The 24,261-nt window shown below is 39.9% G+C and overlaps 1 protein-coding gene, 1 long non-coding RNA gene and 1 pseudogene across 4 annotated transcripts in view; 2 read left to right on the top strand and 1 right to left on the bottom strand.

Annotated features, from left to right (window-relative positions):
* ZNF432 (zinc finger protein 432) overlaps positions 1-24,261 on the top strand; it is a 32,909-nt gene that overhangs the window by 5,222 nt on the left and 3,426 nt on the right. Inside the window, exons 1-4 of one of the 3 annotated variants that reach the window (XM_006904975.3) lie at positions 12,535-12,693; positions 18,807-19,024; positions 23,536-23,662; positions 23,940-24,035. In XM_006904975.3, the coding sequence (XP_006905037.1) occupies positions 19,010-19,024; positions 23,536-23,662; positions 23,940-24,035 (238 nt within the window). In that variant the 5' untranslated portion in view covers positions 12,535-12,693; positions 18,807-19,009. Of the gene's footprint in view, positions 1-1,297; positions 1,425-1,510; positions 1,631-5,716; positions 12,694-18,806; positions 19,025-23,535; positions 23,663-23,939; positions 24,036-24,261 lie in introns of those variants that run through there. The other 2 variants (XM_025047989.1, XM_015591810.2) reach the window with 2 other exon arrangements.
* On the bottom strand, positions 8,858-12,093 carry LOC112481240. Its single transcript, XR_003046847.1, has 3 exons — positions 12,074-12,093; positions 10,997-11,042; positions 8,858-10,366 (listed from the first exon to the last, which is right to left on the bottom strand). It is a non-coding gene; the product is annotated as an uncharacterized LOC112481240 (long non-coding RNA).
* Positions 14,147-14,264, top strand: LOC112482279 (annotated as a pseudogene).

The raw sequence follows: 24,261 nt of genomic DNA, 5'->3' as shown, positions 1-24,261 counted from the left end.
ATAGCGATGCATCTCTTCTTTCTCGTTGTTTCTATAATGTGACTTTTGCAGGTGGCGTTCTTTAGTTTCAGCCTGATGGGTCTCCATGCATATTTCCTGCTTGGCTTTGTTGGCTTACTAATCCTGAGTCATAGGATTTTTAATCAGTTCTGAACATTTCTCATTCCTTAGATCTTTGTATTGCTTCTCTGTTTCTCTATAACCCCTTTCGAAAACTACGTACAGGCCTATGTTAGACCTCAGTCTGTCCTCCATATTTATTAAACTCTCTTTTATATTTTCCATCTCTGTGTGTCTGCTTCATTTTTGGTTATTTTTTTAAATGCACATTCCAGTTTACTAATTACCTTTAGTGTATCCAATATGATGTTAACCTTTTATGAAATAGTAAGTATATACATTGGTCTCTTGTCAGTCTCCCTCCCCCTCGCCCCATTCCTGGCACAGAACTCCTAAAAAACCTTTGTAATTTGCTAAGTGATAAGATAGGAGCATCTTTGTCCTAATATTTGGTCTGTGACCTCCGCATTTCCCGACAGTTTCTAAGTCCCTTGGAATTTCATGAGGGATAGGAATGTCTTTGTTCTACTGAGGTGACTCTGGGTGGCTCCTGGTTCAGGGTTGGTCACCAGAAATAACAAGCTGTGATTAGAAGCTTAGAATTTTCAATTCTATTCCCCATTATCCAGAGAGGGGAAGAGGGTTAGAAATAGAATGAATGATCCATCATGCCTACGTGATGGAGCCTCCATACAAATCCCAGGAGTATGTGTTTTGGAGAGCTTCTGGGTTGGTGAAGACATGGAGATGCTGGGGGAGTGGTGCGCCCCTTCCCACATACCTGGCCCCGTGCATCTCTTCCATCTGGGTGTTCATCTGTGTCCTTTATCATGTCCTTTTATAATAAACTATTAAACATAAGTAAAGTGTTTTTCTGAGTTCTGTGAGCTGCTCTAGCAAATTAATCAAACCCAAGGAGCGGGTCTTTGGAGCCTCCCATCTATAGCTGGTCAGTCAGAGGACAGGTCACAACCTGGACTTGAACTGAAGTCATGGGGCGGGGAAGACAGTCTCGTGGGACTGAGCCCTTAATCTGTGGGATCTGACACTGTACAGTGTCAGAACTGAGTTGAATCGTAGGACACCCAGCTGGTGTTGGAGAGTTATTTGGTATGGGTTGAAAAACAAACATACACATAGGAATTGGTGTCAGAATCATAGTTAATATGAGCAGGTTTATGATGTTATGAATCAATAAAAAAAGAAAAAAAAAAAAAACCAGGAATGTTTATTACAGGAATTGCTGACACTGGAGGACGTGGCCGTGGACTTCACCTGGGAGGAGTGGCAGCTCCTGGCCCCCGCTCAGAAGGACCTGTACTGGGACGTGATGTCGGAGAACTACAGCAACCTGGTGTCAGTGGGTGAGACAGCTCCCCTGTGTCACTCCGAGGGTGCCCGGTCAGAGGTCTTGCCTTTGTCAGCTGCTTACACTTTGAAGTCACCGCAGTGCCCCTTCATTTTCCACAAGCAGGGTATGAAGTCAGCAAACCAGACGTGCTCTCCAAGTTGGAACGAGGAGAAGAACCGTGGACCATAGAACATGAAATCCACAGTCCCGTCTGTCCAGGTGAGTGGGAGAACCAACAGGCTGGTGTGGGGGAGGAAAAATAATTTTCCTTTTACCCTTCTATGTTCTTCTGGCTGGGCGAATGACTAAATTGATGTGACACAGATCCACAGGAGGAAATAACCAAATTTGTTATGTATGTATGTACGGGGCTTTTAAAAACATGGGGCCCGAGGACAGATCGGGCAGTTGAGAGTTATATGCCATTTTGAGCTAAGGAGTGGGGGTTGTAGTTTGGGACTTCAAAGGGGAGGAAAGCAAAAGATGGGAAAGCCAATGCTTGGTGAACAATTGTTCACTGGGCCATCTTGAATAAGGGGACACAGAGACGACTTGGGTCAAAAGGGCCTTGCTAGGTTCCTCCCTGTCCATCACACTGGTTCATAATAAACTGTGGTTATCTCTGATGACAGGTCCCTTCCTGGAGCACGTGCTCTGTCTAAATTCTTACAGGTAGTAAGGGGGAGGGTCAAAGCTTCTTCTTGAGTCTTCCATTTCTAAAAATAACCAGCTTAAAATAATCAGTATCCCAAAAGGCATATGTGTCCCATCATGGATAACTACAGAAATCGTATTCTAGTCGGGGAAGGCTGGCAGGCGTTTGAGGATACAGAAACCATACCTCCATCTCTCCCCAGAGCAGAACTCTCTTTTAGGTCTTTTGAGGGCCAGAGGCCCCCTTTTTTCGCTTCTGTAATCTGATCCTTGCTTATTTTATCTGACAACTTGATTTTTTTTTGTCTGTCTGCCTAGTTTTCTTCTTCCTTGGCTTCTATAACCTACCTCTTTGTATCATCACCACGTCTCTCCCTGTTCCCTCCACCCCTCTGGCTATGAAATTCCACCTTCCAGTCCTCACTCCAAAGCGAGATCTTTGAATGTATCGGTCTTCTGACGAGTGCACTGTCCTTCTCCTCTGGGAACTTAGCGGCTTCCCTTCCTAACCGCCACCCCTACCTTCCACGTCGTGCCCTCACGGTCACCTCATCTCTTACTGTGCATTAATCTGCTTCCTTGGTTTCTTTCTTCCCCCATTCTGAGGTTCTTCAGTGGTTTTATTTTCCTTTTTTTTTTTTTTTCCTGTGGTACTCCTTAACATTTTCCTTCAGTCTCATGAATTCAGTTCTTTCTGTTTCTCTGGATGAGATTCCAAATTGATATCTCCTATTAATATTGTCTAGCATACATTTTTAGTTCTAAATATTTTACTGGCCTGAGATTTCTGAGTTCCTGCGTGAGTAACAGGAATCATCTTCCCTCCACTAAAACCCTTCCCACTACCTTATTTTAATATTAGATTCTCCTTTACTACAGTTCACCTTCTAGACTGTCCACGCTGGTGTTATCGTGAATGTTCTACAGCTATGAGGTTCTCGTCTTAAGGGTCTCTGCTGTTCCTGTTGGCTGTTTAACTAGAAAAGACTGTTTTACATTCTATATCAGTTCTAGCCCAAATCATGGTTCCTGTCTGTCTCAATTTACTTCCTTTGTACCTTTGATAGTTCTGATTTTCCTTTGGTTCCTCTTAGGTGTTAGCATTGTATTCATTTCCCTAATCATTTGTTTTTCCCATCATATTCTTCTTTGTTTATTTTAAACAGCTTTATTTAGATAATTGACATACCTTACAAGTTGCCAGCTTAAATCATACAATTCAGCGCTTTGCAGTTTTTCAAAAGTTATATAACCATATCACAATCGATATTGGAGGATTTTCATCACTTATAACTTTAAAAAAAAAAAAATGCTTTTCTTAAGCCCCAGCCTAGGCAACCAACCACTAATCTTATATCTCTATAGATTTGCCTGTCCCGAATATTTCATATAAATAGAATCATAAATTATGTGGTCTTTCATGCCTGCTTCTTTCATGGAGCATGCTTTTGAAGTTCTTCCATGTTTTAGCATGTCTTAGAACTCACTTCTTTTTTATTGCCAAATCAAATTCCATTGCATGGATCTGCCACATTTTATTTACCCTTTTTTCTAATGATGGACATTTGAGTTGTTTCCACTTTTTGGCTTTTATGAATTATGCTGCTATGAACATTCATGTACAACCTTTTCGCGAACATACGCTTTAGTTTTTCCTGAGTATACACCTAGCAGGGAAATCCTTGGGTCACATGGAGTTCAGAAAGGGTCCAGATATGCTGCATCTGGACTCGTGGACAGTATTGCCTCCTTCTGGCCATGATATGTGACAGTACACACAGGGTATTGCCAGCTAGGGAAGCTCACTTGAGCTTTCTGGGTGAAGTTAACTCTTCACTGAAGATAACTGTAAAAATGAATAATAAAGAGACTAATTTAAAAAGTCAGAGGAAATAGAGCCCATGGTGGTAGAATGGGATAACAGCAAGATATGTCTGAGGTAAGTCTACATTTTGAATTAGGAAGATGATTCTATGAATTAGGAATGAAGGCATGAAGCAGGAAATGTGTGAGGCCGTGGCGTTGACCAACAAAAGAGTGGCCTGAAGTCAGGCAAAGGAAGACCATTGTTAGAAGGTCTCTGCAGGAGAAGTAGTGGAGTGGAAATACGGGGGGGGTAAATGGAATATTCATGGAGATGTGCACTTTTGTTGCCAAGATGACTGTCTGGATTTCATATGTGAGTAATCGAGGTGGCCTGGTGGAGGATTGGCTGGTTTCGCATTTCTGTGGTTCTGCGTTGCCTGTCTTTTCACCTGGGAGGTGGTAGGATAGCAGTAAGAAAGAGCCAGATGTTCTAAAAAAAACTGAAGGTAAAGCTGACACAATCTAGATCTTCAAAGAGGGTCAAGGCTTTAGTATAACCTAACTGTTGCCAACTGAGACATAAATATAGAATTACTGAAGTAGATGCTGCTGGTGGCAAATGAGGGAACACATGTCAGGGATGTCGAAGTGGGAAAAGTTTGGATATGACTTTTGTACTGAATGCACAACGTGACTGAAAAAGGTGACAGTTGCCATAGACCATGCAGGACATTAGCTTCTGAAGATCACCGTGTGGTACTCTGGCCAGCTGCAAAATTTCCTGTCAATCACCATTGCCCTGTTTCCTTATGAATGGAACATATGACCCAGCTAAAAGCTGGAATATTGATTTTACGAGTTGTCCGTGCAATGTGATTGATGTTTCTGGAAGGTTAGCTTCATGGTAGTCTACAGAAGGGCAAATTTAGGAACAGGATTACAGTGCAAGAGTCTGTCTCAGCTTACTCTAATTCAAATTCCAAAGACCTTACATTTTTACTTGCAAGGTAACAAGCATATTTATTCTATACACCTTAATGTGTATATTTCCCTCATGTCTGTAGTCAGAATTTGGTTCTTCTAAGTGGACTTAAAAATCCCCAGACTCTAAATGTTGGAATGTCTCAAACTTTGGTTTGTGCCTTCATCATCTTTCATTCTATGTGTCCTCCCAACATATCGCCCAGTTCTCTTTTCTTAAGAGATACATGTTGCTTATTTCTACATTTATACCTCCAACTGGATCTTGATGTCTGTACTACATATTTAATAATCATCTCAAAGTTTACATTCCACAGTGCATACTTTTCTTTTTTTTCTTTTTTTTACACATTCTGGACTTCAGTAATATTCCTCATCTTAATTCGAGATGCTTCTTTCTACCCAGTGACTTAGGTCATATAATCAGCAGAGTAATCCTGGATTCCTCACTTTCATTAACCACTCTCGCCACCGAATCTTGTCTTTACTCTCTGCAAGTATATCCAGATTTCTTGCACTTTCCACCATCTCCATTCCTCCTTGAAACCACATTTAATAATCTCCAACTCCCTTTTTTCTTTCCTTTTTCTTTATTCGGTTTTCTCTAACTAGATTTAAGATGAGTAAAAGTAGGGCATATTTTATATATTCCAACACGAGCATAGTGCCTAGTACCACTTGATAAATAGTTTTGGAGCGAACAAATGCAACCCTCAAAAGGAACATTTATACATGGCATTTCTCTTAGTGTTATCACAGGGTTGTCACCGAAGTGCCATTTTTTAAAAAAACACCAAGGCAGTTTCTAAATGGTTTTATCACAAACAAGATTATAAAAGGATTCATTGTTCTCTCCTTTCTCAGAAATTGACAAAGTCGATAATCATCTCCAGGGTCACTGGGAAAATCAAAGAATACTGAAAGGTATGAAACAAAACCACAAACAAAATGCACTTGGAAATATTGTTCCCCAAAGCCAAAGTCCTTTTCCTTTCAGGCAAAATCATGATATGTTTGAGTTTTATATGAAAACTTTGAAACCAAATTTAAGTTTGGTCAACCAGAGCAAAAGCTACAAACTCAAGAATTCTACTAACTTGAATGGAGATAGGAAATCATTTCTGCGTGATAATTGTGAAGAATTTCATCTTGCAGTTAAATTCCCTGTCAGTGCAAAACCCGTTAGCAATAAGTCCCAGGTCTTTAAAAATCAGAGAACTCGCGAAGTGGAGAAAACCCACGTGTGCAGTGAATGTGGGAAAGCTTTCATTAAGAAGTCTCAGCTCACGGATCATCAGAGAGTTCACACAGGAGAGAAACCTTATGGATGCAGTCTGTGTGAGAAAGTATTCTCCAGAAAGTCCAGGCTCAATGAACATCAGAGAATTCATAAAAGAGAGAAATCCTTTATATGCAATGATTGTGGCAAAGTTTTCACCATGAAGAGCCGTCTGATCGAACATGAGCGAACTCACACTGGAGAGAGACCCTATGTATGCAGTGAATGTGGAAAAGGGTTCCCAGGGAAACGCAATCTCATTGTGCATCAACGAAATCACACTGGAGAGAAATGCTACGTCTGTAGTGAATGTGGTAAAGGCTTCACTGGGAAGAGCATGCTCATCATACATCAGCGAACTCATACAGGAGAAAAACCCTACACCTGCACTGAGTGTGGGAAAGGCTTCACCACGAAGCATTATGTCCTCATACATCAACGAAATCATACAGGAGAGAAACCGTATATATGCAGTGAATGTGGGAAAGGTTTCACCATGAAAAGCCGTCTGATTGAACATCGGCGAACTCATACAGGAGAGAAGCCTTATGTGTGTAGTGAATGTGGAAAAGGCTTTCCCAGGAAGAGTAACCTCATTGTGCATCAGAGAAATCACACAGTAGAGAAATCCTACATATGTGGTGAATGTGGAAAAGGCTTCACCGTGAAGAGCATGCTCATCATACATCAGCGCACTCATACTGGAGAGAAACCCTACACCTGCAGTGAGTGTGGGAAGGGCTTCCCCTTGAAGAGTCGGCTGGTCGTACATCAGCGAACTCATACAGGAGAGAAACCTTACAGATGCAGTGAGTGTGGAAAAGGCTTCATCGTGAATAGTGGACTGATGTTACACCAGCGAACTCATACTGGAGAGAAACCCTATATATGCAATAAATGTGGAAAAGGTTTTGCGTTTAAGAGCAATCTTGTGGTACACCAGCGAACTCATACTGGGGAGAAACCCTTTATGTGCAGTGAATGTGGAAAAGGCTTCACCATGAAACGTTATCTCGTTGTACATCAGCAAATTCATACAGGAGAGAGATCCTGGATATGCAATGAATGTGGAAAAGGCTTTGCCATAGAAACCGAGCTCATTTTACATCAACAAATCCATACTGGAGAGAAACCTCACGCGTGCGATGAATGTGGAAAAGGCTTCGCTGTGAAAAGCCGTCTAATCGTCCATCAGCGAACTCATACAGGAGAAAAACCTTTTGTATGCAATGAGTGTGGGAAAGGCTTCTCCTCAAAGAGAAATCTCCTCGTACATCAGAGAACTCATAATGGAAACAGATCCTAACGGTGCAATGAGTACGGTGACATCTTTGGAAAGAAAATATGCCTCGTACAACATCAGAGACTTCACACAGGATAGACTACTTTTATGTATACTGACTGTGGAAAACCCTATGCATACAGTATTGGTCTCATGACCTAGCAGGGGATGTCCACAGGAGACAAACCGTATGTATGCAGTTAGTGTGAGAGAGCTTCAACACAAATTCGGCACTCAGTGTACATCAGAGAGCTTACAAAAGAGAGTTTTTTCCTGGATGGTGAATGCATCCATGTGCGAGAAGCTCCTACACTTGCAATCCTTCTGAACCTTACTCTATGCATCCCTTTATCTGGCTGTTCATTTGTATACTTTATAATATTTTAAAAAATAAACCAGTAAACATAAAAAGGACTTACGAAAGAGAGACCCTCTGGATTCAACGATTGGGGGTAACCTTTCTCTCATTTGTCACGCCTTGTTAAAACACAAATGTGTAAGTCAAGGAACATGATCCTTTGCAGAGAACCTGAAATTATTATATACAAGTGAACTCGAGCAGGGAACAAATCCTGAAAATTTGGTGAATTCATTAACTGTCAGTGTGCTCCTAGCATACTTCAATATAGTCAGTGTAGAGTAGCCTGCTGCTAGATTTTTACCCTTGGAAAATTATGGAATTTGCATAAGAGTGAAATTTAATGAATGCAGAGAATATGCTAGTGCCTTCGGTGATAAATTACCTCACACTGTATGTCAAAATTAACATACAGGAAAAAAACTCTGATACATTCAAGCAGAAAAGTCTTAAGGAAAGATTTTTAGGTAATTATATGTCTGAAAAGTATATACTAAGATAAATCTTATGAATGGAGAGACGAGGAAAGCCTTCTATGGGAATAAAGACTATCTCATCGATGATCATGAGATCATCATCGAGTTCATACTCAGTAGCAATATGTGATTGAGTGAAAGCTTTTGCCTAGAATTAACCTCAAGAGTTGCCCAATATACTGGAGAAAAATTTTCAGGTGGCAAAGAATATGGCAGAATTCATCATTTCTCATGAATTCATACAGAAATAAAACTGTTAGGAACACACTAAATGTGGAGTAACTTTAGCAGAATATCAGAGAATTCATGAAAGGGAGAAGCCTCATGAAAATGATATATACTTGAATTTTCTATCACAAGTCTAAATTTATTATACACCTGGCATCCATTCTGGGACGGGATACTTTGAACCACAGTCTCAATGATTCTATAGTTTTGAAGTAGACAGTTCTTATCACTGATTAAATTGTAATGTTATATACAAGCAGGAGTGTTCCGAGCCCACCCCATATCATTTTATGACTAGTTCTTGCATTTATTAGGTTCTAAACTTGTCCCTCTCAGTCTACTATGTACTTCAAAGGTAAACAGAATATACTCAAAAATGTAATTCAACATATTTGGATGTATCTATCCAAGTTTATAAGTAGCATTAGTTTACAAAAACACCTTAAATGTGATTTTTCTAAAATTTAGTTTGAAATAATTTTATACTCACAAGACTTTACAAAATATGCAAAGTTCCTGAGTACGTTTACTCAGCTTCTTCGGTGATATTATCTTACATAATCATCATACATCATCAAAACCAATAAAATGACAGTGGTACAATGCTGTTAAGTAAACTTATACCTTATTTAGATTTCACTAGTCATGCTTTCATTTGTGTGTTTCGTTTGTTTGTTTTTGCTTTGCTTTTTGGTGTAGAGTTCTAAGAAATTTTATCACATATACAGATTTCTGTACATCTCACCACAATCAGAAGGCAGAGTTGTGCCAACCCAAAGAGATGTCCTCCTGCTACCCCAGTATAGTCACACTGTTCCCCAGACCCTGACCTATGGTGACCACTGACAGTACTCCATCACTCTAATTTTATCATTTCAAGAATGCTATTAAAACGGAGTTATACAGTGTGTAACCTTTGAGCTAGGCTTTTAACCCCCTCTCAGCAAATTGTTTAAGATCCATCCAATTTGTTGGGTTTACACTTTTCCTTTTTGTTATTGAGTAGTATTCGTTGGTATTCTTATCCATTCACCGTTGATAGACATTTGGGTTGTTTCCGGTGTTTCACTGTTATCAATAAAAATAGTATAAACAAACGTGTAGCCAATTTTGTGTCAACATAAATTTTGTCTCTCTGGGATACATACCCAGGAGTCGCAGGCTAAGTTAGTGTTTAATTGTATAAGAAACTGACGAACTTTTTCAGAGGCTATACCCATTTACGTTCCCACCAGCAGTGTATGAATGTCCAGTTGTTCCGTGACCTTTCTAGCACTTGGCACTGTCATAATCGACTCTAGCTGTCCCCTCGGGTGTGTGGTAGTATATAACAGTGGCCTTAACTTCTCTTTCTCTAACAGCGAATAATGTTCAACATCTCTACATACATTGAGAACGCTATTGGTTAAAGTTGTCATTTTTGCTTTCGGCCATCAAACATAATTTTATCAAACTCCAAAGGAGAATAGCCTATTGTATCTGATGATATAGTTACCCTTTCCATTCCTTTTTCTTCATTCCGGATGTTGCACGTTTCCATTCTTTCCTTTTTGTCAGTCCTTCCGTTGTCAGTTCTTTTGGGGCAGGTGTGCTGACAACAAATTCTTAGTTTTCCTAGCAGTAGGGCTTGTCTTGTCTCGAACCAGAGTTATTTCCCTTGATATAATAAAGATGCTCAGTCCAGTTTACAAACAGTGAATCTTGCTTATAGCAAAAGAAACGGACACTTGCCATACACTCTTGTGGCAGAATTCAATCCCCAACTCCGTATTGAGTAATTCACTCCTTTAAAAATATGTTCTTGAGCATCTACGTGGTGCCAGCCACTACTTTAGACACATCAGTGAACAAAGTCACGGCTTCTATGGAGCACACAGTGCAGTGAAGGAGACTGAGTAAAATAAATAACATCATAGACTGTCAGTTCTGAAAAGCGCTATAAAGAAATATGAAGCCTAACACATAAACTGCAATGAAGGAGCTATTGTATGTAGTAAGGGTTTCAAAGGCGGCTTTTCTGGGCAGATGAAATTAGAACGAAGACCTAACTGTACTGATGGGAGCCAGCCCAAATATTTGTAAGCCAGAAACACTCTAGGGCTGTTTCTGTTTTCTCTGGGCTTCCTGTCTTAGGATTCTCCTAGAAGCTTATAAAATTTATAAATTCTTGTTCCGCACCCCCGACTGCCTAAACCAGAACCTGTCGGGCTGGGGTCTGGGACTCTAGGTTTATAAGATGAGCTTTCTGATATATTTAAGTTGGAACATAGCTGCCCTAAATCCTGCATTAGCGCTCCCATCACCGCCCTGACTCTGTAACAGGATGGATTCTGGGGAAATAAAGCAACGAGCTGGACATGAGTGCTGCCACCCAGGCACTCACATCCTTTCCACTTATCCTTCTGTGAACCTACACATGCTGCCCTTGCAAGGTCAGATCAGCTCATTCCTGAAACTGATCACTTAGGGTCCCAGAATGCCCAGGCTGCCCTGAGCTCTCTGGACCAGATTCTGAACTCACCTCTCAGAGCTTGACATCCCAGGAGACTGGAGCTGAAGTGTAGTCCCTGAAAGTAACATAATGCTCTTACTATTTAGAAATTACAGAAAAAAAATAAATTCTTAATGTATAGAAATTAGAAAACATAAGCAAATGAAGAAATCTTAAGTCACCTATAACTGTACCTAAGAGCCAAGCATTGTTAAAAAATATTTTTCCCCAAATTTTCGATGAATGTAAGTATATTTTTATGAAAGAAAAATAAGACGGCTCTATTATTCTACATCGTGAGATATTCTTTCGAAACTTTTGTAAAATCAACATCTTTTGAAAATTCTAAAGTAATACATAGTTATACAAAGATGAACAATGGAGATTTGCAAACCTCGGGAATGTGAAGACTTCTTCACATTCGGGAAATGTTTTATTTAACCAATCGCAATTTTCAAAAAGCAAACGTTTATGATTTGTTCCCAAAACAGTATTATAACATACATACTATCCTGCAGATCTGTTTTTTGTCCTCTGAAGAATAGTTATCTTTCCTTATTTATACTGATAATAGTAGTACATTCTTTTTAATTGCTATAAACTGTTATGCTGAGCGGATGTTCCATAATTCATCTATCGTGGTTTTCTCTTTTTTTAAATTAAACCACTGTGATTAATATTAAGAAAAAATTTTACCAATAAACTGTCGTAATTAGAACTGCTGGGTCAAAGAGAATAAAAATTTTTAATTGGTTCCAGGTTGCCTTTTAAAAAGGGGGTATCTTCTTAAATCCTCTACAATTAAACCCCTCTCGCCTGCCTAAAAATAACATTTTTAAGTGCGCTCTTTTCTTCTTGGGAACTATGCAAAATATAATAATTGCATTATCTCCTAATTTCATGTTCTTAAATGCCCTGTCATCTTCATTTATTTTTGAAAGGAAACATATATACATTTGCACCTTCCCTTCATCCCTTTCCCAACTAGAGCTAAGTATCCACTCCAACGTGGGGATTCGCGTTTTTATGTGCATGTTTTTGCTCCGCCCTATTGGTTTCGCGCTTTCAATAGCAGTTTTATTTCCTTATGAACTACAAAGGCCTTACCCACGCCGCGCCACAATCGCCCTCTACCCAGACTTAAAACTTTAAAGGACCTCTGCCTTGTCAACCGTGACCGCCGCCTCTCTAAAGACATATCGGCGTCTACAAGTTTCCCAAGGTCTGAGCCCATCTCTGCCGTACGGACACCTGCCTTCGTCTAAGATGGCCACTCCCTTGGTGCCCCAGAGTAACGTCTCAATTCCACAGTGTAGAAAGGGCGCCGCCATCTTTTCCGGCTTCCCAGCCGCTAAGCGCGCCACGTTGGCCTCGCATAGGCATCGGCCTCCGAAATCTTACGCAGTTAGCACAGCATCGTTGACCGTCCCCACCTCGAGGTAAAAGCATCGAGGTGGCCACGAATGATTGCGATTTCTCCCCATAGCCGTTACGGCCCCGCCCGTCACAAACGTCGGGGTGGGCGTGGCCACGTCACGTCATAGCGCGGGGCCCACGCTAGAACTCGGAAGTCCCGCCGTGATCCAAGGTCCTCGCGGGACTCTCTGGTACCTGCCGGTCAGCATCCCTAGGGACCGCGAAGGAGCCGAATCGAATAGCAGGTGGTTTGGAGCGAGGGCTCAGCCTTTGTCGCCGCCAGTGGTGTCACCGGAGAGTCTCGGGATCAGGTGAGTCGAGCTCTGGGCGCGGATTCACGGGGCACGGCCTGCGGAGTCCGTGATACGTGAACGTTCGTGGAGAACTGCGGTTGGGATTTTTTTGGTCACGCGTTAGTGACAGGGCCTGTGACAGGCAGTGACCAGAGTCTGAAGAAATCATCCGCCGGGAGTCCGACTCTGCCAGGGTTTGAGGTCCACGTGGATCGCCCGGCTTGCGGGACTCAGGGCTTGAGAACCGGGCGGGGAAGTTTGTGTCGGTGAACTCCGTGCTCCGTGTCAAGGAAGCCTGGGTTAGGGAATGTCCCTGTTGGTTTCTGGGGCAGTTTGGGGTTTCACATTGCATTCATTGTAGGATTCAGTCATAGAGACGCGGGGATTGTCACTGTTGAGACGGTCAGGGCCCTAAACTTTGAATGTCGGAAACAGACAGGAAGACATCGCTTCCTTACTTAATGCAAACCCTCCTTCAGGTTCAAGTCCGTCCTTCCAGACCTCACTAAAAACGTTTGTGTCTCCCGCATCACCACTCTTCTCACTGTCCCCACTGTCACCGAGTAACCTAGTGACATGTTTAATGTTAAAGATGTAGTTTTTGTTGTTCTTGCCTCCAAGTTTACAGTATTTCTTGTGGATATTTCCCCTTACGGTTATTCTGAGTCACGAAAAAGCACTTTCTTTACCTTATGTTCTGTTCCGCCGTGAGAAACCTTTTTTTTAAATCGTACTTTGTTTTTTTACATTTGGGATAATCTGTATAAGAACAATCGATTGTATCACTTAATTTCTCATGTTCAACATATTTGCATATGACATGATAGTATACATTTTTTAATCATTGCAATAGTATCAGCATCGCTTGGTGTCTGGAATCAGATGTATTCATTTATTTAAGTAATAGTGATAAAGTACTCAGAAGTATTATAATTTCAGTAACCCGTTTTGATTTTCCGATGACACAGATTCTCCTATTCCACTTAAAAATTGTGGCCTCTCTCCCTTTTCTTTTGGTTTCAGAGATATCTGGCTACGTCTATTTCCTAACAAAATTTTTTCCTTGACACTTTTTTGCAATTACAGTTGGTGTTTTTCTGTTTCCTTTTTTACTATAGAAAAGGAAGTCTTTTGTTGTTAGTTTTATTGAGGTTTAATTTACTTACCATACAATTGCGGTGATTTTAACTGAATTTCTAGAGTTGTTCGACCATCAGCACAATCAATTTTAAAATAGTTTCATCATCCTCGATAGTCTTTGTCCTCTATACACTCAGCCTCCACTCCTACCCACAGCTGTGCATAACCAGTGATCATCTTCCTGCCTCTCTTAATTTGCAATTTCTGGACATTTCATATAAACAGTCATAAAATATATATAGACTTGTGGTTGCTTTTTTTCATTTAGCATATTTTTGAGGTCTACATTATGATTATTACTAAGCTTCCCATTTTTAAAGTGATTTATTGAGTCTACTGCCATGAACCCTGAACAAGCCCCATCCCATCTGATCTCGAGAGCTAAGCAGGGTCGGGCCTGGTTAGTACTTGGATGGGAGACCACCTAGGAAGACCAGGTGCTGTAGGCGTAAAAAATAAAAAAATAAGGGATTGTAAGCTGACAAGATCCTTGCAATCTGTGAGGTCAACCAAGGGCTGCCTTGCCTAAAAAAAAATAATAATAATAAAGTGATTTATTGATGCAAAATTGAATGTAATAAGCTATACATACTTAAATCGTATAGATTGGTAAATTTGACATATATATTCATGGAACTACCACCACAATGAAGATGGTGAACTTACCCATCACCTCTAGAAGTTTTTTTGTGCCCCTTCTAAATCCATTTCTCTCATATTTCCCCTCCCTTCCCTGAGCAACCACGGATCTGTTTTTCATTACTAAAGTTTATATTTTTAAAAGATTAAAATGAAATCATACTGTATATACTCGTTTTTATTCTGATTTGTTTCCATCAACATTAATATTTTGAGATTCATCTCTGTCTGTATCAATAGTTCCTTTTTGTTGCTTGGTATTCCATTGTAGGAATACCATTTATTCTGATGAGTTTATTAAGTCACCCATTGATGGGCAATTGTGTTTTCAATTTTTAGCTATTACAAATAAAGCTCTGAACACTCATGTTCAAGTCTATATTTACATATGTTTTCCTGTATCATGGGTAAAAATCTCTAGGAATTGAATGGCTAAGTCATGGGTTGTTTGGTGTCTTTACTTCCTTTCCAACACTTCATATTGTCACTCTATTTTTAGACATTCTGATAGGTATGAAGCAGTATTTTGTACTTTTTGATTTATTTATTTTTTTACCCCCTTGCACTTTTAATTTGTATTTGCCTGATGATGGCTAACGATGTTGAATATCTTTTCATGTGCTTATTTGTCATCCATATATTCCTTGGTGAGGTACCTGTCTAGGTCTTTTGCAATTTTCTGTTGTATTTTCTTGTTGATTTTGGAGAATTTGTTATATATTCTGGGTACAGGTCATTCTTTACCAGTCATGTGCTTTGCAAAGATTTTCTCCTAGTCTTTGACTTGCCTTTCAATGTTCTCTTAACAATATGTTTTGAAGAGCTGGTGGATTTAGTTTTTATGAAGTCTAATGTATGAACTTTTTTTTAAATGAATTATTCTTTTGGTGTGCCGCGTCCAGCAAGTGATAAATCCTGCCATGTCCAGCGTGGCTCTGGAAAATATACCTGAGTGGGAACGGTGGGAGATGAAGAAAAGAAAGAAGACAGAAAGCAGGGATCGGGAGGTCCAAAGTCCACCGAATGGTGAACAATGGTCCAGTTTTATTTTTGCAAGCTGCTTTTGTACAAGAACATACTAGTTGGCATAAGCAGTTTCCCTTAGGCATAATAACACTGTTTCTTCTACTTTTTCCAAACCATATGGTATCATGACCTTCAGCTCGTTTGCCTGCCTGCGGCTATATCTGTACTTTCTTGTTCTCAGAAAGAGTTTGCGGAGGCGAGATAACCCTTGGTTGCCCTCGCAGACTGTAAGGAACTTATCGCAAGAACATACTAGTTGGCATAAGCAGTTTCCCTTAGGCATAATAACACTGTTTCTTCTACTTTTTCCAAACCATATGGTATCATGACCTTCAGCTCGTTTGCCTGCCTGCGGCTATATCTGTACTTTCTTGTTCTCAGAAAGAGTTTGCAGAGGCGAGGTAACCCTTGGTTGCCCTCGCAGACTGTAAGGACCTTATCAGCTTACAATCCGCTCTCCACAGTGTTGTACCTAAGAAATCTGTTCCTAACCAAAGATCAGAGGATTTTCTCCTATGTTTCTTCTAGGAGTTTAGAGGGTTTTTTTTTTTTTTTTAGGGTTTTCATTTAGGCTTATTATCCATTTCGAGTTATGTATATGGTGCAATGTTGGCTCCAAGTTCTTTTCTTTCTTTTTTCTGTTTTTGCATATGCGTGTACACTCGTTCCAACATTTGTTGAAAAGCCTTTCCTCTCTCCACTGTAGCACCTTCTCAGAAAGGTAAAATGTCAGTTGACCTTATATGCGTGGATCTTATTCTGGACTCTGTCATAGGGTCCATTCTTTGTCGATTTTGACATGAATAGCACCCCATCTTAATTACCGTAGCTCAGTAAAAATTCTTGAAATCGAGTAGTATCAACTCACCAACCTTATTCTTTTTCACAGTTGTTTGGCTATTCTAGACCCTTTGCATTTCTGAATTTAACAATGATACTCTCCGTTTCTACAGGAAAGCCTGCTGTGATTATGGTTGGGATTTTATGACTCTATAGACCAATTCTGGAGAATGGTCTATTTGGTTCATGTGAGAAAATGGTTCATTTTCTGACATGAGCAAGATATCCATTTATTAAAGTCTTAAAATTTTCTCAGTAGATATAGTTTTCAAAAGGTCTTTTACATTTTCGGTAATGTTTTTTATAAGTATTTCACATTTTTTTGATGGCATTGTAAATAGTAGTAAGTTTTTAAAAACTAAATGATCTCTTAAAATGAGTTGGGAGAGATCCTCTCTTCGGTTTTCATCCTGAATAATCCATTGGTAGCATATAATGTATTTTGCTGATCAAACTCAGTGAAATTGTTTTGAGTTTGAGACTATTATGATTAATGTTGCTATATACATTCCAGCACAATTTGGACATGTTTTCCTTTCTGTTCGTTAAATTTCTCTGAGTGGCATGGCTAGTTCATAAGATAAGTATATGTGTAACGTTTTTAAAAGTTTCCGAAGTGCCTTTACCACTTTACATTTCCACCATCATTGAGTGAGAGTTCCAGTTCCTCCACATTCTTATTAACATTTGCAGTTGTTAGTCTTTTTGATCATAGTCATTTTAGTTGGTATGTACTAGAATTTCATTATCATCTTTATTTTCCTAATGACAGATAATGTTGATCATTTTTTACATGCTTGTAGACATTCATACGTCTTCTCAAGAGTAATGTCTATTCGAGTTTTTCTCATTTTCTAAATGGGTTTGTTTTCTTAAATTATTTATAGAGTTATTTATACATTTGCATATGACTTACAAATATTTTCTCCCCATCTGAACCTTACCTTTCTTTTTGCTTTAGAATATCTTTTTAATTTAATTTTATTTTCTATTAGTTTCAGGTGTACAGCACTTTGGCTAGACATTTATATAATTTATCAAGTGATTCCCCAGTTACTCTAGTACCCACCTGGCACTGTCCATAGCCATTACAGTATTATTTACTGTATTCCCAATGCTGTACTCCACATCCCCATGGCTGTTTTGTATACTAATTTGTACTTCTTAATCCTTTCACCTTTTTCACCCAGCCCCCAACCCCCTCCTATCTAGCAATCACCTGTTTGCTCTCTGTATCTATGAGCCTGTTTTCATTTTGTTTGTTTAGTTTGTTCCTTAGATTCCACATATAAGTGAAGTCATATAGTATTTGTCTTTATCTGACTTATTTCACATAGCGTAAAATCCTCTAGGTCCATCCATGTCATTGCAAATGGTAAGATCTCATTTTGTTTTCATAGCTCAGTAATATTGCGTTGTATATACGTAACGTAACATTTTTATCCAGTCATCTATTGATGGGGACTTAGGTTGCTTATAATGTCTTTCGATATGCAAAATTTAATGCAATTGATCAATTTTCTTTATGGTTTGCTGGTTTAATGACATGTCTAAGAATTCTCTGCCTAACTCAAGGGCATAAGAAATGTCTCCTATGTTTGCTGCAAGGTAGTGTGTGTACGTATGAGTATAGATATAGATATGACTTAATTTTTTAGAGCAATTTTATATTCACAGCAACACTGAGTGAGAAGTACGTAGACATCCCATATACTCCCTTTGCCCTACAAGCACAACCTTCCCCACTGTCAACGTCCTGCACCAGAGTAGTAGGTTTGTTACAATCGTTTAACATATTAACACATTATCACCCAAAGTATGGAACTTGTGTTAGGATTTGCTCTTAGTGTTGTATGTTTTATGGTTTTTGATGAATGTATAATGACACGTATCCACCATTTAGTATCACACAGAATAGTTTGATTACTCTAAAAATACTCTGGGTTCTGCCCATTCATCTTTTCCCTCCCTGTAACTCCTGGCAGTCGGTAATTGTTTTTTTTTACTGTCTCATTAGTTTTGCCTTTTCCAGAATGTCATATAGTTCGAATTGTACAGTCTGTAGCTGTTTTAGATTGGCTTCTTTCCCTTAACATGCATTTTAAGGTTTCTTCTTGTCTTTTCACATCTTGATAGCTCATTTCTTTTTAGTGCTGAATAATATTCTGTTGTCTAGATAGATAAAGCTGCTATAAACATTTATGATCAAGTTTTTTGGTGGACATGAGTTTTCAGCTCATTTTGGTAAATACCAAAGAACGTGGTCATTGGATCGTATGGTAAGAATATGTTTAACTTTTGTAAGAAACTGCCAAACCGACTTATGTTCCATTATAGACATTGCTCTAGAGTGTGAAAGCTTCTGGGTCACCAAGTAAAGGAACAGTTGGAAATACTGTGGTCCTTTATTTAAGGTAAATACATAGCAGCAGTGACAACATCTGGGCCCAGAGAGAATGTGCACTCAAAGTTTATTTGCTCTTCAGCCCACAGGTCCTGGCTCCCCATGAGCAGAGACATCAAGTAAAGGAATGAAGGAAGGAAGAGGAGGTTCTTGGACTTGGGTATCATCATTTCTGGGGACAGCTTTAACTGTACACCACAATTTCTGACTCTAAGAACTTCATGGCAGATACAGAAGAGGCAAAAGACATCCACATTACTCATTATTTCCTGAGCACAGAAGAAAATGATGGCGGCCCAGGTAATTTTTGGTTTGTTACACCTTTCCTTTGTTTCCTGACAGATATGTGGTCACTTGAAAATAAATCAATTCAAAAAATAAAAAAAGTCTTAATTGGAATAGTTGGGTTCTGGGAGAAATTAACTTAGACTGAGTTCAAAATCAGGGCAAAGTGGGATCAGGAATATATTGTTCTGGGGGGGTGGCGTCATATTAAATAACTAATATTGGAACATAACACATGAGTGTGGTGGACACTGTGGGTTACGTTAGCTGTCACTTTGCATCTCACTTTGGTGTCACTAAGCTCTGTGTTCTGTGAGCTGTTCTAGCAAATGATCAAGCCCAAGGAGTAGGTTGTGGGAACCTCCGATCTGTAGTCAACTCGGACAGTAGGTTACCTGGAGACCCACTGCTTGTGATCAGTATCTGAAGTAGGAGCAGTCTTACGGGACTGAGCCCTTAACCTGTTGGGTCTGTGCTCACTCTAGGCGGTCAGTGACAGAATTTCTACACACATTCTGCGTGAGTGTGGAAAGGAAAATGGAAGTGAGTTTTCCCCCAACAGGTGCCTAACAAATTGCTCCAAAACTTAGCAACTTCAAATACATGGTTCTTATCTCACACTGTCTGCGGGTCAGTAATATTGGCATGGCTTAGCTGGTCCATGTTGTTTTCACTCACAACACCTCTGCCACCAAATGAGAAAGTTTTTTTCTTCCTGACAACAAATACGTGGTCTCTTTTCCAATACCACTTCTCCAACTCTCTGACATTAAAGAGTTAGCGTCAGATTACACGGATTTCAGGGTTCAGGCCTGCAAGAATGACCCCCATATCAGATGCAGATGCTAGTTACAAGTCCTGGACTTCCTGGACTTCTGACCGACTGGCTATAAATCTGGGGTTTCCACAGTTCCTTCCTCAGGTTTGATAATTGGCTAGAACAAGTCACAGAACTCAGGAAAGCACTTCACTTACATCTACCGGTATATTATGAATGATACAACTGAGGAACAGTCACATGCGAGAGATGAATCGGGCAGAGGATGGAAGCATGCCGATCTTTCAGCACCTCAGTGTGTTCAACTACTTGGAAGCTTGGTAGACCTGTAGTTTTATGGAAGTCTCATTACTTAGGCATGGTGGATTAAATCATCGGCTATTGGGATTGAGCTCAATCTCCAGCCTCTCTTCCCTCTCTGGAGGTTGCTGGGGTAGGGCTGCAAGTTCCAACCCTTTAATCAATGGTTTGTTCCTCTGGCAAGCGACCCCCACCCAGAAGCTGACCTACCCCCTCTCCCCTACCAGTCATCTCATTCGCATACAAAAAATACTTATCACTGGAGATTCTAAGCATTTCAGGACCTATACTACCAGGAACCAAGGACAAAGACCAACTATTAATTTTTTATCATATTACTTCTGGGTACTTTGTTTCACAGTCTTTCGTGAGGCTGCAATCGAGGTGTCAGACAGGGTGGAGTCTGAGCCAAAGGCTTAAGTGGGGAAGGATGCACTTTTATGCTCATTTACGTGGCCATTGGCGGGATTCATTTACAGAATGGCTGATGAAATGAGACCCTCAGATTCTACCTGTCTGCTCATGTAAAACCACTCTTAGTTCCTTGCCAGGTGGGTCTTCCCAAAATGCCACCTTGTTTCATCAAAGTTACCAAAAGACGATTCTCTTAGCAAGATGGATGTCACGTATAGCCTAATTGTAAAAGTGGCATCTTGTCACTTTGCTGTATTTTTTTTCTTTAGAAACAGTTTACTAGATCATTTTATGCTCGAGGGAAGGGGGCTACACGGGGGCATAAATACCTAGTGCATAACAATGAATTTGGCTCACCTGTGTCTCTGATTTCTGAGAAGGAACCTTTAAACCCTTGGAATTACTCACGTGATAGGACTGCCTTTGTCATTCATCCTGGGCCACTGGGACACTTTATAGTTTGTGCTAATGAGATGACTCAGGGGCCCTAGATAATTTGTACTAATGAGATACGATGAGGGCTATCCAAGCCAGAAAGACTAAGCATATAATTAAGAGGATCGTGGCTCTTTTTTTTTTTAGAGGGGGTGGCTTGTGAAAGGCTTTATGGAAGAGGGGCCATTCTAGTTGGGTTTGACAGATGGAGAATATGCAAACATGATGGAGTATGGGCATTCTCCCATAGGTTAAAGGGATAACCAATAGTTCAGGATGCGGGAGTGTAGCGTGTATGTATGTGGTGGGTAGGGAGGGGAAGATATCTGAAATAAGGCTGGATGGGGAGTTAGAGGGAACAGTGCTGAAAGGTTTGCCTTTTGCCCTCTAGATAAGGGGAGACAAATATTCTGAGCAATAGAATACTGTAGAATCTGTTGCGAATGAAGATGTCAGTGGTAGGAGTATATCATGGAGGGCTTTGAAAGGAGGAGAAACTAAAGCTGGTGATCTAGTCGGATGCTCTTGTAATAATCTTAGCCGATGGTGATGAAGTCCTGAACTAGCGAAAGCAGTGAAAATCGAAAGGTGAGGTTAATGGGAAAAGCATTTCTGCAAAAGATTCCATAAGCTTAGAAAGAGACAGAGGTAGGCATTGGACACTTGGGAGGAACATTGATTTATTCAGTAAAATTTCGTAGGGTACTTAATATGTGTCAGAAATTCTGTTGTGGGCTAGAAATACAAATACGGATATCATAGTCCAAAACCGAAAAACTTCACAGTCTAATCAAGTATAGGAATATAAACAAGGACCACACAAAGTAATTCAGGTACCACATCTATCTATCATCAATCTACCTGTTATCTGTTTATCTGTCATCTTTCTCAAGGAATGGAGATATGAAAGAGATGACTTACTGTCATGCTGTTTTAACTGACGCTTAAGAGATAAATAGAAGTTTGATAAATGAGATGAGGTAGATGAGATACTGAGGCACAGGGAAGAGCTTTTACAAGCACACAGTGAATTAAAATACATGGTGTGTTTCTAGAGTTTTGAGCAGTTGGGGAGGACAACAGGGCCACTTGATCAAAGGTAAGGAAAAACATTGGCTCCATTGTGACCAATATGAGATGAAACGTTTATAGTTTATTGGAAACTGGTTATAAAGCATAGCTGAGTGTAGAAAGAGGTTAGAAGGTGATTGAGGATTTTAGTATGGGTAATTGAGATGCTGCTGCCATTAACTGAGACAGAAAACACAGCCTGAAAAACAGGATTTATGCAAGAAAGGGTAAGTGATGATAGCAACAGCTAATATTTACCGAGCATTTATGTACCAGGCTTATTCTAGTACCTTGTGTGAATTAACTCTTTAACCCTCACAATTGGGTAATAAAATAAATACTCCCATAATCTCCATTTAACAGATGAAGAAGTTAAAGCACAGAAAGCTTAAGTAACTGGTCCAGGTCTTCACAGGTACTAAGAAGCAGGGTCTGAATTTGAACCCAGACACTATGATTCAAGAAAATGTATCCTTAACTTTATATTGCCTACCCTTGTATTTAACTTTGGACATATGGAGCTTTGGGTAGATTTGGAATTTGGAAGGATGAGAAGAGGTCTAAGGTAAAGATGTGGAAGTGAATGTCGGTAACATAGAGTAATAGGTTATCAGTGTAAGAAACATCCAAACCTGTAGAGATTTTTAATTGAGTTTATTGGATCCAAACTGATGACATATGCTGGGGAGCAAGATCTCAATGCTCCCAAGAGGGTCGTGGCTTTTGAGCCACGTGATTTCAGTCTGATCTCCAGAAGGGGAAGGACCTGGAGATTTAGTCCAGCCATGTGGTCAACAATTCAATAAATCCTACATATGTAAGGAAACCTCAGTAAAAACTCTGGACACTGAAGTATAGATGAGCTTCCTTGGTTGCTAATACTCTTGAGTACTGTCACACAATGTGACCGAGTGGAGATAATGCTGTCCAGTACTCCACGAGGAGAGTCATGCATTTCAATACCAAATGGCCTTCATGTCTGGCCTTTTGGGCACGAAAATCAGGACCTTGAAGATAATCCATTCTTTTCCACGTTCTGTTGGTTCTGTTATAGGTAATCTGTCTTTTGTCTCAGTGCTTTTTAGAGTTTCCCTTTGCATATGTGTGTATACATGTTTGTTTATTAGAAGTTTTTATTTTTCTCCAAATCTTCTAATCCACTTTAATAGTCTTTTTTGCTTTGGACATATCTTGTATGGTTTCTGTTATTCTTTTACATTTATTAAAACACTATCTTGCAAATTCTGGATATGGAGTCTGGTCATAGTTGAGTCTCATAATGGCTGTGAGATTTCGTGAGAATACTGGAATATTTTATTTGTCCCGATGTTAGTTGCTTATTTCCGTATTTGGAAATAGGTGCTAAACTATACAGATAGAAAGATAGGATTTTGTTTCCAATAAAATATATTTGAGAAAAGTATATAGATGCTGCTTATATAGTGAAAATTAGAACACCTTCCCTCGTGCATCTCCCATCTTAATAAAAGGAGGTAGCATCGTATTAAACAGGACCATGTTATTACAGGAATTGTTGAAACCAGAGGATGTGGCTGTGGAGTTCAATCGGGAGGAGTGGCAGCTCCTGGCCCCTGATCAGAAAGACCTGTATCGGGATGTGATGTTGGAGAACTATTACAATCTGATGTCACTGGGTAAGGATAGTTTCCTGTATCACTTAAAGGTGTTCAGTCACTGGCCTTTCCTCTGTCACTCGATGAAAGCTTTGCAGTGACTGTGGTATTCTGAAGAGTCAGATTTTCAGTACTCTTCTGGCCCCAAACAAAGGGGTATAATTTCTTCTATGCTGAAAGAGAACTTTTACTTCACATACGAGAAATTGTTTTATCTCTAAAATGTAGTATTTTCCCATCTTCACATACCATACCCCAAGTCACTGTATCAAAATCTTTTACTGTTTCTCATGAACAGGGTATCAAACCAAGAAACCAAATGCACTCCCAAAGTTGGAACATGGAGAAGAACCACAGCTAATAGAGGATGAACTCCAGAATGGAACCTGTCCAGGTGAGTGAGTGTGAACCAGCAGGGGAGTGGCTATGGAAGTCATATTCTAGTCATTAGTCGCAGGGGTCACAGCTGTGAGGGTGTCTGAGGAAACCCAGACAGCTCCTTCACGTATGCATCTCCCCAAATGAGAACTCTTTTTCTCTGTGGGTGTTTCCCTTTAAATATACTCCTCGTCTTTTCTTAGATCTGATACTTTGTCATCTTATATCTTAATAATTTTCTT

The sequence above is a fragment of the Pteropus alecto genome, unplaced genomic scaffold, assembly GCF_000325575.1.
Source record: "Pteropus alecto unplaced genomic scaffold, ASM32557v1 scaffold41, whole genome shotgun sequence".
Classification (NCBI taxonomy): domain Eukaryota; kingdom Metazoa; phylum Chordata; class Mammalia; order Chiroptera; family Pteropodidae; genus Pteropus; species Pteropus alecto.
The sequence above is the reverse complement of the archived record's forward strand: the minus strand, read 5'-3'. Positions and strand labels throughout refer to the sequence as shown.